A 16,853-nucleotide genomic window follows, 5' to 3' on the forward strand; every position below is an offset into this window, starting at 1 on the left:
TTGCTTGTTCGATTTTTTCAATGAGCTCTGCCACTGCAGCTCAAGGGAGATTAAGGAAAAAAAAACCCTACATAAACACAAAGCAAAAACCTGAGCCTGTGTGTAAAGCTACTGCACTGGAGCGAATGTGGTTTAATTCTTGGCACTGGGAGCTTGTTGGAGAATTACAATATGTTGGCATGAGTCTCTGGGTTGGGTCTCATTGTTCCAGATGAGGGAGTCAGTCTTAAGGGTGTTTGGCACTGAAGGGAAAAAGGAGTGAGAGTTATAGGGAATGAGCAGGCCCTAAAGAGGCTGTTGTAACAATGGCTGGCACAGTTAGGGGGGCCATTCACTAGTGGGGATTGCCATAGGCATTGATGTGAAGAACGATATGTGAGTAAAAGAGGCAAGGGTAAGAAGGGAAAAGCAAGCAAACATATCAAAAGGGTCCTGATGGCAGAAAGAGACAAAAGTAATCCAGTTAGAGTCATCTTCCTGTTAATGGATTGACTGATAACTTTCATTTCTCTCTAATTTATCTTACAGCTTATTTCTTAATATTTATTTTATTTTCTCTTTAAAAATAGATATGCATTTACCTTACCCCTAAAAAGACAAATTCTGTAATTAAGAGGCCTTGGTTTTGTATTCCATCTGTGCTACTTTCTGACTAGGTGATGCTGGGCCTTGGTTTTCTTACTGAGCCTTGGTTTTCTCATCTGCAAAATGGATATAATGATAATATACAACATTGACAAATTATTGTATCTGACAGCATTCTGTAAACTGAAATGCCATGCAAATAATAATAACTATTATTATCTGTCATGCTTATTTTAATATAGAGAGCTCTAGCTTTAATTTTAATGATAATCATGATACTCCAATGCTTGGGAGAAGTAAATCTCAGGAGACTCTTTAAAGTGTTTAAAGTAAAACTATGACACATCTTAACATGAAAATAATGGATAATCCAGAATTTGAACATTTGGGAATAACTGTATGTCCAGAAACATACCATACTCACAGTTTAAAATACAATTCTACATGTATTTTTTTTAAATCACATCTTAGAAAGTGGAATATTTAATAGATAACTACTATCTCTTTTACTCCATAAGCGCTGAAGTAGCAGTTACATAATTGTGTCAGATTTTACTTTAATCATATTCACACATTAATGAACAGGTTTATTATAAATATTGAGATTTTGCCATTTGATCTTTCACGGTTTTAATCATTTATATTCTATGGGATCTTTACCATTTTCAGAGAAATTCAGTCATTGGGACATGTCCATTTATTGTGATCATTATTGTGAGATCATTTCATACCACTTCTTCATGAACTACCAGTGGAAATAAATTCAAACAGTAGCAGTTGTAGAATATTGAACATGGATTTGCTTAAAGCTCTTTGTTTTACAGTAATTCAGACAGAGAGGTGAAGTAGGTGAAAAGATATGCTTTTGGTCCCCCTGAGCTAGATAGTGTTAAAGTCCTGGTGAGAATGCATATTGTTTGACTTATAGCCCAATAGTCCTTCCACCTTATGAATGCATTTTCATTTCAATGCATATATCTGCTATATGGTCATAGGTTTTCCTTAAATCATCCAAAATTCTAAAGTTCAAAGTCATATAGTGGGACTACCTCCTGAACATATTGAAAATTGTAAGGAATCTTGGCTTTTAATCTCATCATGCTGCCCATAGGTACATGTTACCCTGGGACATTCAATTTATCCTTTCAAATGTTTACTTCGTCCATCCACTGGAGTTAATAACAATAGTTATTTCTGACTGTCCATGGCTGTTTTGCAGGTGAAATGCAGTAATGTGTGTGTACTAAAAAGAGCAAAGGCTTTGGGATCCAGTCAGTTGAACTTAGCTCCGTATTAGGCAAGTCACGATATTTCTCAAAGCTTTGGTTTCTTAATGGTGAAACAGACATACCAATATCTAATTCAGGGGATTATTATGAGAAGTTTGAGATACCACATGTAAAGGACCTGGTACACTGTTTCTCACTTAACCCTCAAAATGGCAGCTATCATTATCGTCATCAATAAGAGACTTAGGAATTTGTAGGGAAAAAAATAAACCTTAGTCCAGGACTCAGCTCTGCCCATTACATACGGTGAAACCTCAAACAAATCCTTTTCTTCGTTTGGTCTTTTTCTTAACCTGAAAGATGGATATAATAACACAATCTGAGTCTTCAGATTTTTGCTTTGATTAAGTGAGAGAATACAGGTAAAAGCATCTAGCATAGCTCCTGGCACACAGGCTGTTCAATAAACGTTTATTGAATCTGAGTTTCAACCTCATCCAAATTGCAAGTATTATTGTCTTTATTCATCCACAGGCATGACAACCCTGAGTTAGATATATTTCTGATTTTACATCTTGCAAATTACTTGGTCTTAAAGAAGTTATTCATTTTTTTCTGTAGTGTATGTTAAAAGTCAGGTACTTGAAAAAAACTGGCTTTGTATGAGAGCCTCCTATCTTTATGCAAGTTAATAAAGAGGCCAGGAATGTTGTGCAGGTTTCAGAAATCTGGCGGCTGTTTCTTTAACTCTGCAACTTAGACAGAAGACTTCTGTTTCTTTATGAGCACACTACAGTGAATATTTTGTCTAGCTGCAGGGGAAAAGCTTTGTCATGGACTTTGCAGACAATAGCCTTAAAAGTAAAATGGTCTGCTTTTGGTGCCGGGAGGTTCAGGGGCCTATTGTTAGTGCACAATGGATTTCTATTGCTGCATTCCTGCTTTGCAAGGTTTGTTAGCTTTTAATGACTGACGGTACTCTACTGCAAATACCATATTGGTTGGACCCTGTTTACATGCGACTCAAGAATTTCTGTAGAGTGCTGGAAAAAAGAAACAGTGGTATTTGTTTGACCTACTCTGATAAGGTTTAAAAAATGATTTCACTCACCAAGTGTTTACTGCGAATGTAGAAACATTGGCTATCCCTGCAGAAGTATTTTAAAGTTACTTGTAAAGCCTCAGTGAACAGAAATATTGATTACAGTAAGAAGAGATTTAATGCATTTTATTACTCAGAATTGTCATTACCATTTTCAAAACAATGTGGTATAGAAATAGGGATATTTTAAGAAAAAGTAAAATCTTTAGGATCTTTTTTCCTTAAATGTGAAAAAATAGAAAGGTATATTTTGTTACAAACGAAAAAAAAACATTTCACACATTCCATGTAAATGTGCACACGGTAATTGTGGGGGGTGTGTGTGTATATGTACACACTATACATACAGGCTATGTGAAGAAGTCATCATTCAGAGCTTTTCACTATTTTATTTTCCCCAAGTTTTTGACATCTGAAAAAGAAGCAATCCACACTGCCACAGTTTTTCCAAAGAAAATTTCACCTTCCATTCGTTGAAAACTCCACGCAGGCTTTGTGACTCTGATAGCTGATGTCTTTAAGATGAGGGCCTGAGAAAAGTAGATAGCATTAGCCAAGATGATGCTGAAGACGCTTTAAAATGCATTTTATTGTGGGGAAAATTAACGCTTTTCTAATAATCTTAGGGTCTCTAGGCCAGACTGTCCCTTTGATAAGTTAACATGTACTCCCTTTATGCTCCTAGTAGGGGGTAAACAAATGTCTGAACAAACACAAATACGCATAAACACCAATGTGGAGAATGGCAGTGTGTGTCTTCGATCCAGATAATAAGTGTGGGTATTGTTATTTAGATGGAGCATACTGGGACACTTATCTTTTAGTACACACCATTTTCTAACTGAATGCAGTGCTAATCGTGGGATTGAAAGCCATTGTAATTGTGTACCCATCTAAATGCTGACAAGAATATAAAATTACATTATTTGGAACTGAGTTTGATGTTTCAGAGTTTTATTAGCATTTATATTTACTTATACATTAAAATTCAACACAAAAGGAGAGATCAAAAACATGTGACATATAGAAACAAATGTCAGACCACCACATAACCCTGCTCTCTAAAATCTGTGTGTCCTGTCTTAATACAGGACATTTTAAAAGAGTGTGATACAAATCTGAAATAAGCAAATAATAAGTTTCCATTATAGGCATTACTTACTTGTCTGGATTCTGCAATCTTTGTAAAGCTTCTTTTACACCAACTCTTTTTTATATGTTCACGGTACTGGCAAATCTTTCCACAGTGTGCTAACCACCACACGATGTTAAACACATATTATGAAGTGGATGTAATTGTAAACACACAGAGGGACATAATTACATGTAGCAGATTTAAGAGCTAATTCTTTGCCTTTTTTTTACTCTGCATTTTATCAACATAATTATTTTTTGACTGCAGACTAACACCCTGAAATTGACAAGCATCCATTATAGCAGGAATTTGTTCACCAAATTGGAAAACAATGAACTGCAGGTTTATATGTACCCATTGTCATAAAGAATTAGTACAGCTTTGTTCCACAAGAGGAAAAAGCTAATGATTTTGAAACAGCAGGTGACAAAACACATTCTTTTTTTCTTCCCCTGTTATCAGTTTGTTGATGAAGTCATTATGAACTGGGACCAGGGTAGGGATGGCCTTCTTTTTAGCAGATAGACTTTTAATGAGCTTCGTTATAAAGATAGTCACATTGATTTGCTTACCTGTTTTTATTTCTTTACTTAGAAACCCCCAGTATTGAAAAGCTACTATCAAAGGACTGGAAAGACAAGCTTCTTGCAATGGGATCAGGGAACTTTGGTGAAATAAAAGGTAATATGTTTGCAATTATTTTGATCTAAAATGTACCGAAATGAATCTGATATTTAGAAATATTAGTGGTGATAAAGTACTTCTGCCCCCATGCACTCTGTCTTTGGTGTTTCTTCCTTCTAGCTTGAAAAGGGATGTACAGTGGTTCTTATTTTCTCTCTGTGCCTTATAATAGTATGTTTTTTTAACAGAATAACCCCACTGTATCTTTAACAGTATTTGATTTTCATCTTTTTTTTAAAATTTTAAATGACTTACTTTATAAGTACAAATGTATCTACAGCAGGGTTAAAAACTGTATGAGATGATTTTATACATTCTACATATTAGAAGTATGAATATACGTAATCTCCTCTTAAAACCAGGAATGACAAAGGGAGAAGGTTTAATTCCTCATACAAAAATAAAATCAAGTGGTGCTTTCAATTAATTAAAAAGTGTGTTTTCTCAGAGCATAGCAGGCAATCTGTGGTTTTCTATTTGTTGCCAATAGGACACTTTTGAATCTGAGTTCTAAAGGATTAATTTTAAGGAAAAACTACTTATTAATATTAATATATTTTGTTATGTATTACTCTGTATATCTTTGATAGAGGCTGAATATATATTTTAAATATCACCAGATTTATATTGATATACATGTAGAAATCTGTGTGTAAATAACTTTTTTGCATATGTGTGTACGTGCAAGTGTTCTCCCACTGAGAGGCAGTCATCTCTCTTAAGGCTTTACTACATCAGAGCATCCTGGAGAAGGGCAAAGCACAAATCAGTCTTCTCAAATGTTTGACTTACATGATGTCAGCATCTCTGTTTGGGAAACTTCCATAAAATGTTTGCTTGAGTATCTCACTTTTCATCCATATATTTGGAGTTTACATATATTCAGGCTATGATTAGGTGTGAATGAGTGGTGAGAGAATGAATTCCTGCTAATCAGCAAATTAAGTAACCAGAACCTATAATGGAATGAAATTCAAACAAGTAATAATTAATATCCCTTAAAGAGCTTGAAGACAAAGTTTAAAGAGAACAGAAAAGTTTCATTTTCTGAGGCAGCAAGTCCTCTATTTTGTTGGATTTTAACCCATTTGCACCTGAGATGCAGGATGTATTCTCCAAGGTTCTTTATTCTCCTGTGACCTGGGTAATAACTGAGAGCAGAGCAAAGAAGACCGCCTGTTCCAAGCCTTGTGATCTCATTCCATTGGAGGACAAACATTTTTCCCTCCCTCCTTTTCCTCACAAGTCTAACTTAAAAGCAGCAACAGCAGTGATGATAAGCTTAGAGGAAAGAAGCTCAGCTGTCCTTTCAGGCTTGCCTGTGGGGCTAGTTCAGGAAGCTGCAGTACAGTCACAAAAGAAGTTTCTGTCTTTAATTTTGAGTTTTTTAAGCTTCACATTCAGAGCACAAGTTTAGTTATTGTCCTCTGGTTCTGTTCAAAAAGCTGTTTTCTGATGCATTTAAAAGCAACTGTAGATCTTTCTTCTGTTGGGGGCATGGTTGTTAGGTGCTCGGATCAGGTTTGGCAGAAAACTGGAGGAAAAAAGCGCTGGGTTACTTTTCCTATTGACTGCCCGTGACAGTTGCAATTACTATCCATTGTTCATAGGTGGCTCGAAAGTGGAGAGGATACAATAGTGTGTTGCCCTCTGGGGGGAAATGAATTTGACTTAATGGTTCTTGGGTGGGGGGCGGTCAGACCCTATGATTATGTGCTGCCCAGGAATGTGGTTTTCATACCACCTCAGACGAAGTTAGTCAAGAACAATAGCCCAGCTCTTTGGCCTCTGTTGTTTATGAGGCAGATAAAGGTGTAAGTCTCTTGTATGCGTAGACTCTTTTCAGTCAGGGTAGGGAAGGATAAGCATGACCTTTTTTTTAATCTGAAAATATGAACTTATTCAATTATTAGATAATTTATTACTGATAATTCAGAGCAATGTATCTGAGTAGAACCTTTGTATATATTAGGATGTTTACAGCCTTTACAGTATTTACTGAGTCTTCTTGTGGATTGAAACTCTTCTCCTCCATTTACACTGGTCAGTTTTCACTTAACTTTTAATTAGTTCCAGGAAACATGAGTGAGTGAATGAATGCGTGTGTGTGTGTGTGTGTGTGTGTGTGCGTGTGTGTCCATTCTTGAATATCTAAGACCACAGCCAAGTAAGGGCAGAGCTCAGTTCCTAAGTGCTGGCTTCAAGTTGCTGTGAGTGAATTACTTTCAGCGTATTTGGACAAAGATTAAACTTACAGCTTGGCAAAATTCAACGAAGTGTTTCTTACGATTACTATTTAAAAAGTGAAAATGATAAACTTTTAAAAAGAGGAGAAATAAATAGCATTTGGTCTGGATAGTTTAGCTGTCAATAAAGAGTTGTCATACGCACTTAAAGTCAATCTCATTTTTCAAGAAACAGTGTGAGTTAGGAAAGGTCACCCATTTCTGAAAGCATAAAATTATTTTTCATGTTAGATTAGAATTTAGACCATTTTATGGTCTGGTACTTTGGAAATGTGAAGTAATTAGGTTTTAAAGTTACATTAGAAACAATTCTCTAAAAAACCACACACAAAAGTACACTGAATTCAGTTTTCCAGAACAAAAGAGTTTGACTAAAAAGGTCTACCGATAGCAAACAGTCAATATATATTATAAACTGATTAGATGACTACAGACATAATTTGTTTCTTCTTCTCTAATCAGCCGTATAGTGTAACTGGCCATTTACAGAGGTTTCTTTGCCCTTATCTATAGCAGAAGCACTGAGTAATGGTTGTGTGAAAGATGAAGAAATACATTTTATAGCCTCATAATTACTGAGAAGGGAAAAAACAGTGCCTGCACTCCAGTTGGCAGCCAGTAGCATCACACATTGTTTCAGCTAGCATGAAATTCCATTACACTGAAGGTCATTGCATTGGCACGTCACCTGAGGACAGTATCTGGGGATCCATGGCAGCTTTGACTAATCTAAACAGATCGTCTGTTTTTCAACAAAGCCATTGCAAAATGTGTATTTTACTGACTTAAATTTATTTGTAAAATTATAACAAAAATATCTTCATGCAAAATTCTCTTAAAATATTTCTATTTTGTTCAGGTTATAAAAGCAGGGCATTGTTTGAGAGGTTTTCTGAGTAGGGCACTCAGAAAAGCCTAGATCAGTTTCTCTACCTGCCTTGTTTGAAGAATTCTTCAGAGCCTTGTTTCTTTCCCATTGGTATCCCAGATAGACCCTTCTCACCCTGCTCAGAATGCATTAATTTAGGCCAGTAAAGTGTTATATCTGGTATTAAGGAAAATGCCAGTTGTAGTCGGTATAATAAAAAATTGGCTCTTTTTGAAAGCTATAATTTTGTTCTTTCTAGAAGATGGGACATAAAGGCAAACACCAAACAGCTCTAGAATGCCAATAATGGATTCAAGTAAATAATCCATTCCACAATACTATGGTCTTTCAGAACTCATGAATTAAAGTCATGCTATGTAGATTCAACACGAGGATTAAAGTAGATCCCCTCTTAGGTGACATAACATTTTGAGATGAAGGAGATATGTAGATTTAGTATATGGCTTGAAAGAGATGATTCTGTTTAAATAACATTAGACGATTTGAAAATAAGCAGGCTTGGAACAGGAATCAGGTCCCAGGTAATAATCTAGTAAGAGGTATCCTTGGATTTTTATAAATTTAAAACATGGAAACTAAAATCTCAGCATTTAGATATGTAAGGGTTTGTATAACTTTGAAAGCTGTTTTAAACCCACTCTTTTAAAAGTCCAGTAACTATTTAAGAAACACATGGTTTGCTAATTACCTTGTGACTGTTTCATTTGTGCATTTTATATATATATATATATATATATATATTTCTTCACATTTTTTCAGAGGGGTTGGAAATGTTGATTATTTTCTGAGGGAACTGTTGTATCTGGAATTTGTTTAACATAAGAGTCAGCCATAAGGAAGGTACATAACATAAAGTCATTTACTTCTAAATAAAGTGAATGTTTAATGTTTTTAATCTACTAAGCTTGTTTTATAGTTCCTTGTAGTTGCTTACGAGTAATGTTTTCACTTTTTGTAAAAACTATTTCATAAGAACTGAAGAAAGACTACTGGGGCACAGAATATAAATTTTTAAAATAAGTTTGGCAGTGTCTATAAAAGCAGAAAGCGACTTTGGGTTTTCTGCAAATCAGTTACTTGCTCTGTCTTGGGAAGCCAGAGTCCTCATGCCAGTGTATAAACACAGCAAGCGATGGGAAGAGACCAATCAGCCACTGGCTCTCATTGATTTGTATATTGATAATCCAGTTCACCAGTTGAGAAGTTATAGGGCTTCCCTGGTGGCACAGTGGTTGAGAGTCCGCCTGCCGATGCAGGGGACACGGGTTCGTGCCCCAGTCTGGGAGGATCCCACGTGCCGCCGAGCGGCTGGGCCCGTGAGCCATGGCCGCTGAGCCTGTGCTCCGCAATGGGAGAGGCCACAACAGTGAGAGGCCCGCGTACCACAAAAAAAACAAAACAAACAAACAAACAAAAGAGAAGTTATATATACCTTTTACAGCAGGCACTTAATAATGCATATTTTAAGCAGATACTCTTGCATATTTAATCTAGGGTTTATATTTGAAAATAAAAATATTCTCTCCTCAACATTTTTCTCATTTAAAAATACATTCATTCATTTAACAAGTATTCATCTGTCCGAGGGTTGTGAAGATCCTAAAATTAAAATAATTATAAAACCATTGTTTTTTTCCTGTAGATGTGGACTCCAAAGCTCATGCTATCCAGATCATTGGATAATAGAATTTACCTAAAACCTTTTCCTCTTTTAAATTAACATTTCTCTTACTAGGGGAGCATGATGTAGTTAAAAAGATTTGGTGTCTTGTTGCCCTGATTCTCTCAAAGACTTGTGGAAATGAGGTTACTTCTTTTGGTTTATTTCCTCATCCCCTCATTTAAAAACAGTTGCATTGATTACATGCCTGTTTATGTACAGCCACTTTGCTAACATCCTTTACAAAATTATTGTAACAAAGTCATTTTATTCCTATTTTATGTAGGAAGAAATTGAGTCTCAGAAAGAGAGATTAATTATCCCAAACCACGTGCTTTAGTTGTGACAGGGTCAAGATGTGACTCTAATTCTGTCTGCCTTCAAAGCCTGTGCTCTCTACATGATGCTTGGTAGTCCGTCTTAGTAAAGTTGGAATGGGTGATCTCTAAAATCCTTTAAAACATGAAAACATATTCAGACCCACCACAGCTAGATGAAGAGTCCCTCTGAGAGGCACCCATTGTTAGTCTGCCTCCATGGTGAACTTTCCTTGTAGACTATCTAGCTTACTGTAGGCCCAAAGTTTGGAACCCAGTACGTATTTGATGAATGGATGACCAAGAAATGCCATGTTTCGAGATGGCTATTATTGGCTACATTCCAGTCTCTAAGTGCAGTAAATTGAATGTGATATTAAAAACAAAACAAAACAAAGCTGTTTTTTACATTTTAAGTACAATACCCAAGTAAGCGGATGGAATAATCTTGGGAAAAGGTTATAAAATTACAATCTCCATTAAAAGGTAGACATTTGTAGTAAGAAATTGTATAGAACCATACTTTTTAAAAAAGGTAAGAACGACCCTTGCTTTCACTGTACAAGTGGTAATGCACACGTCTTGTTCCTAATGTCCCAGAAACAAAATATCCAGCTATGGGTAACAATGGTAAAGACCATAGCTACTTTTCAGTTGTTCCATTTCATTTTGATAGTCGCCCTTAAAACTGATAGCTTTCACGGGAATTTCCTGGCAGTCCAGTGGTTAAGACTTGGTGCTTTCACTGCCAGGGAACTCCCGCAAGTCAAGCGGTGCAGCCAGAAAAAAAAAAAACCTGATAGCTTTCCATAGTACATATATTTTAAAATCCAAGCCAAAGTCCACCTTTTAAGATATTGAAGCAAAAAGAATTGAACTATTTTTTCAAAATAAATTACAGAAATCGGAAAGAAGGTAAGAATATTTATCGTATTAGCAGTGTACACTAGAATATCAATTTATACTGTCATGTAATACATGATTGCATTCCTTATGTAATTTTAATAGATTCCAACTTCTAAGAGTATCTATATTGCAGTAAAGGATATATAACTAAATTTTATCAAAGTTTGATTGCATTTGTTGTCAATGAAAAAGACCAATGCACAGATGTTTGTAAGTTAGATAACTTAAATATTCCTTTGATGAAATAGAATAATGCCATTCATACCTTCTGATGAGGGGGTCTGACTTTTACTCTAGTTGGATAAGACTGCCATTGAGAAAAGCTTTAGTTGTAAATTTAGAATAACTTAAATTTGTTTCTGTTCATTATATTTTCAGTTCATTCAACAAATACTGCTATCTGTCTTGCCATGTGCTATGTTCTGGAGATGTAATGGTAGCAAATGGAGTAGACAGATTTCTGCCCTTCTGGAGCTTACACTCTAGTAGAGGCATTTTCTTTTTTTTTTTTTCCAATTTTTTTTTATTATTATTTTTTACACCTTTATTGGAGTATAATTGCTTTACAGTGTTGTGTTAGTTTCTGCTGTATAACAAAGTGAATCAGCTATATGCATACATATATCCCCATATCCCCACCCTCTTGCCTCTCCCTCCCACCCTCTCAATCCCACCCCTCTAGGTGGTCACAAAGCACTGAGCTGATTTCCCTGTGTTATGCGGCTGCTTGAGGTACTTTCATTAGGCAGAATTTTTAAAGACAACGTAAGGAATGACTTTTAGATCCTTCAGGTGGATTACCAGTTGAAAGCAACAACATTTCCATAAAAAAAAAAAATCAAAGCAATTCGAGTCCTGTCCAAATTATAACACTGATAATCTGAGGAACACCAACAATAAAAGAAAAAAAAAACATCCTGGCAAAGATTGACTGTTGCTTTGAATTAAATGTGTAGTAATTTTTTTGAGGGAAGAAACATAATCTCTAGTTTACTTTCAGCATCAAAATTCTAGGACTTTTCCTTTCCTGAGTGACTCTTCCTTTCTTTTACTTTTCCTTTAGTTATATCAAAACTCCCAAAGATTTACTGTGATTTTGATTGTAACTTTAAGCCATGTATCTATTGCATTTTGGTAGAATAGAACAATATTGGGAAAATATAAGCTTCCAAAGATTTTTTCTTGTTATTTCAAATGTATTTGAAAGCATCCTTAACTTAAGTAATCCTAATAAGGGTTATTTATCTATTTGCATAGAATCATACATTATCACTCAATTAAGGACTCTTCTCTCATCTTAAGAAGTTTATTTATTTAATTCATTTAATAAAAGGTTATGGGGTGCCTACTCTGTGCTAGGCATTACTCTGGGGACATAGTATTAAACCAAAAAAGCTAGAATTCTGCTATCATGGAGTTTATACTCTACTGGGAGATTCAATAAATAAATATGTCAATAATGGTACAACATATGGTGCTAACGACTATAATCTTGGATTTAACTGTAATCTTGGGTGGCCATAATGTGATCAGTTAGTTTTCCAACTACATTTCATTATTTCATGAGAGCATAAATTTATATTCTCAAACTTGAATATTTTTTCTGCTAGCTATATTCTATTTTTGAAGAAAGCTTCTGAGTGGCATATGAGAAAACAGTCTAAAACGTGATTAACTAATAGAGTTTTCCTTTTTAAATGTAGAATTCCTTAATTCTGATTCTTCAAGATTCTCTTTTTAAGAAAAGAAGAATCATATTACTGATAATAATACCCTTGATCTCTTAATAATTGTGGTTATTAAATTTTCATGTTTTGTCTTGCCTCTTTGATTAAAAAAAAAACAAAAACTACTTACGGGGCTTCCCAGGTGGTGCAGTGGTTGAGAGTCCGCCTGCCGATGCAGGGGACACGGGTTCGTGCCCCGGTCCGGGAAGATCCCACATGCCGCGGAGCGGCTGGGCCCGTGAGCCATGGCCGCTGAGCCTGCGCGTCCGGAGCCTGTGCTCCGCAACGGTAGAGGCCACAACAGCGAGAGGCCCGTGTACCGCAAAAAAAAAAAAAAAAAAAAAAAAAAAACTACTTAGGGTCAAGAACTGTGTTTTAAGCCTCTTTTTATTTCCATCAAACCCCAGCTTAGAACATTAAGAATAATAAATGCTCAGCCAACAGTTTTTTATTTATTTATAAAAGGGGGAAAACAGCTACAGATTATTACTCATCATAAATAAAAACAATCAAAATATTTGTTCATCCTATTTTGTAATGAGTAAAGAGCCATCACTTTTTACTGTTGAGTTATAATCTAAAAGAAGGTAAGTATATGTTTGTGTGTCAAACCTTATTCATGTAATAATTCTCTACACACCAGAATCACTGTCATCGAAAAACCACTCTCTTCTTATTTCTCTTTTCTTACATGTTTTATTGCCATCTTATTTTCAGGGACTCCCGAAAGCCTCGCTGAGAAGGAGAGACAGCTCATGGGGATGATCAATCAGCTAACCAGTCTGCGAGAGCAGCTGTTGGCTGCCCATGATGAGCAGAAGAAACTGGCTGCATCTCAGATTGAGAAACAGCGCCAGCAAATGGAGCTGGCCAAGCAGCAGCAAGAACAGGTGAGTGAGAACTAGAGAACACAGTCAGATTTCTCAGGTATCATTCTGCCTGCAGCATATAGGTCACTCTTGGAGGCAAACAAAGATCAGTAAAAGCTTCTGCCCCCTGCCTTGCCTAAAGTAAATAAAAAGGCAAAACACCAAAGCGAGCAAAAAACTCATCTGAAAAAGCTTATTAACTATTTTAGTGGTACATAACTTGGAAGTGATTATAATCGAGGTGAAATTCATGAGCACAGTACCAAAAAGAACCGTGGAGAGTCAAGAGACCATTTCCAGTCAGGGACATTAGGAAAGATTTCATTCAACGTGTTTGGTGTGAACTTGGAAGGCTAGGTAGGATTCAACAAGTGAAGTCAATTTCCAATCATGGGGCAAGAGGTTTGGTTAGGAGGCTATTATGATCATCTAAATAAGGTGTGAGACTCTAAACCAGATAGGGTAATGACCATGGAGAAAGAGAAAGAAGGGATAAATAGGTGGAAGAATTATGGTCAGTTGAATTTTTTAAGTGGGCTAAAGAGAGAGGAAAAGCGTTGAGCCTGGGTAACAGGGAAGGTCAAGAGGAGGGCAGATTTGGAAAAGCAGGTGGTTTTATTATGCGGAATTAGAGCTGTCGTCAGGTTGTCCATCTGAAAGTATGTGAGAGAATAGAAATATCAATTAACAGCTTGGAAGAGAGGGCTGAGCCTCATTTCCTAGATTATCTACATAGAGATGGTAGTTTAAACCACTGGAGAAAGTCAGTTTCATTCATTTATTCAAAAAATAGTAATCAAGTGCTTCTTGTGTGCCAGGCACTGTACTAACTACTGAAGTTACCTCAATTAACCAGAAAGACAAAGCCCCTAATTTCTAGTGGAAAGAGAGACAATTAACAAAGGAAAAGAAAAATTACCAAAATAACTTCAGAGAGTGATAAGTGATTTGAAAAAGTGTCATGAGAGTAATTTAATAAATATTGATTAATATGACAAGTTTGGGTTTTGCCATCTTAGTTTGGGTGGTTGGATCTGCCAGTTAAGCTCAGATCTAAATGACCTATGAGAGGCAGCGGTATTAATATCTAGGGCCAAGGTGTTTCATGCAGAGGAATGACAGGTTTACAGGCCTTAAATGAGAGTAGTGGTGATATCATGAGAAAATGGAAAGGAATTAAGGGAAGAGAGATCTTTGGGAGATGCTGGCATATAGCCGGTAGGGAGAGGAAAACGAACATATCCAGAAGCAAGAAGCTACTAGAAGTCATTTAGATTCTCATTGTCAGCCTTTAAGCATGGGGCTTCTCTGGAGCTTTAGTAGCAGAAGTCAGATAATAAGAATTGACATGTAGAAGAATGATGCATAGTGGGGAAATGGAGGTAATACATAAGAAGTATTACTTAAAAGAGGCTTGGTAGTCATGGGAAGGAAAGACAGAAGGTGTCATAGGGTGAGCTTACATATAAAGATGGTACATCTTTTCTAGGACTAACTTAGTTTACCGTCCCATGTTCTGCGTTTAGTGCACTCACCGTCTTAAGTGGAGGAGGGCTGTTATTTAGTCAAGGGTACTTTTGTATCTACACAAATACTGCAAAACCTTCTAGACAGCTGTCAAAGTGTAAACTAGCAGAGTTGAAAGAGGTGGAGGAACATTCAGATTACATTTGAGGAGCCCTCCTTTCCTTCTGTTTACTTTTCTCTACTTGATGGTTCATCTCTGCTTGAAAGATGATATTTTTATTTTTAATGAAATGCGTCACCATCTTCCTTAGGTATATATGTAGCCTGTTATTGGAGATGGCCCTTATTCCTCTTGCTCTACCCCTGTGATGAAACAGCTCAGAATGATTGCCCATGACAGTCTAGAAGAACACCACTCTTTTCTTGATCATAACCCTCGATACCTTCAGACATCTGAATTCAGAAGATCCTAGGAGCCTCTGAAACTGGAACTCTGATGGGGATATTTCTTTGTAGAGAAGCCATACTTCGATGGGCCTGAGGGCATGCTTGTCCTAAAAAATCTGAGCAATTACTAATGGAGAGCAAGGCTCCTTACTTTCTCTTTCACACTCTGGCCCATCCTCAAATATCATCAACAGATTCTAGAATTTTTTACTTACTCTGACATTCTCCTTAGAACTTCAGAAATCCTTAGGTTCTTCCAGAAATTCTCCACTGTATTGGAGCGTTGCCAGGCAATGCTGCCTATACAGCCTGAGAGAAGATCCCTCCTGAGAGCTACCGGTCAGGTTCCTGGAGCCCGTTCTGCTCTCCCAGATCCTCTCCGCCGTGCAGTGCTGGCTCACAGCATCACCACTCTGGTAGTCACTGATCTTTTCATCGGGACACAGGGATATTTCTGAAGGACACTTAGTATTTATTCCTTAAGATTCAGGTTAGGTTTCTCTCACCTTGAGAACTCCTTTACTGACCCTACTCCCAACACTCCCTAGTCAGTACACTGTGTCCCTACTCTGTGCTCCATTCCACGTTCATCTTTTCAACAACTTTCTGTTGAGCACCAATTTGATGCCAGCTTCTGTTTTAGTTAATAGGTTACAGCAAGGAATAAAACAGACCAAAATACCTCGTGTATTGAATTCTAGTTGGGAAGAGATAGACAATAAATAAGTAAAATATATGTTGAAAATGAAGCAGAAAAATAGGGATGAGGGTGCCAGGTAGAGAGATAGGCTCTTTTAAAATGACTGCTCAGGGCTTCCCTGGTGGCGCAGTAGTTAAGAATCCGCTTGCCAATGCAGGGGACACGGGTTCGAGCCCTGGTCCAGGAAGATCCCACATGCTGCGGAACAACTAAGCCCGTGTGCCACAACTACTGAAGCCCGCATGCCTAGAGCCCATGCTCTGCAACAAGAGAAGCCACCGCAATGAGAAGCCCACGCACTGCAACAAAGGGTAGCCCCTGCTCGCCACAACTAGAGAAAGCCCAAGTGCAGCAATGAAGACCAAACGCAGCCAAAAAAAAAAAAAAGAAGAAGAAGACTGCTCAGGGAAGGCCTCATTGATAGGGTAACAGCTGAGCAGAGACTTGTAGGAGGTGAGGGAGTGACCAATGCAGTTATCTAGGAAAAGAGTGTTCCAGATGGAGGGGAAAGGAAGTGCAAAGGCCCAGAGGCAGGAGTGCCCTCAGGAAATAGGAGTACCCTTGGTGTGTTCAACAGACAGGAAAGTGGAGTGGCAAAGGGAAGAGAGAGATGACGTCAGAGAGATAGCAGGAGGCCAGCTCATACAGGGCCTTGCAGGCATCATATGGAAACTGGCTTTTACTCTGAGCGAGACAGAGGGTTTTGAAAAGAGGAATAACACAACACAACTTATATTTTAAAAGGATCTCTCTTGGTGCTGGTTTATAGTAGGCTGCAGGGAACGAGGGCAGAGGCAGAAAGAGAAGATAGGACGCTATCACAGCAATCCAGGCAAGAGGCAGCAGTGACTTAGAACAGGAGGAAGTGTGGAGGGCTATGAGGTGGTTAG

The 16,853-nt window shown here is 37.2% G+C and overlaps 1 protein-coding gene across 7 annotated transcripts in view; it reads left to right on the top strand.

Moving 5' to 3' along the window:
• Positions 1 to 16,853, top strand: part of SOX5 (SRY-box transcription factor 5) — a 991,328-nt gene that overhangs the window by 772,751 nt on the left and 201,724 nt on the right. For all 7 annotated transcript variants that reach the window (XM_060306246.2, XM_060306247.2, XM_060306245.2 and 4 more), the window contains 2 exons: positions 4,646 to 4,732; positions 13,198 to 13,370. In XM_060306246.2, the coding sequence (XP_060162229.1) occupies positions 4,646 to 4,732; positions 13,198 to 13,370 (260 nt within the window). The remainder of the gene's footprint in view (positions 1 to 4,645; positions 4,733 to 13,197; positions 13,371 to 16,853) is intronic.

The sequence above is a fragment of the Globicephala melas genome, chromosome 10 (genome assembly GCF_963455315.2).
Source record: "Globicephala melas chromosome 10, mGloMel1.2, whole genome shotgun sequence".
NCBI classification, from domain to species: Eukaryota; Metazoa; Chordata; class Mammalia; order Artiodactyla; family Delphinidae; genus Globicephala; species Globicephala melas.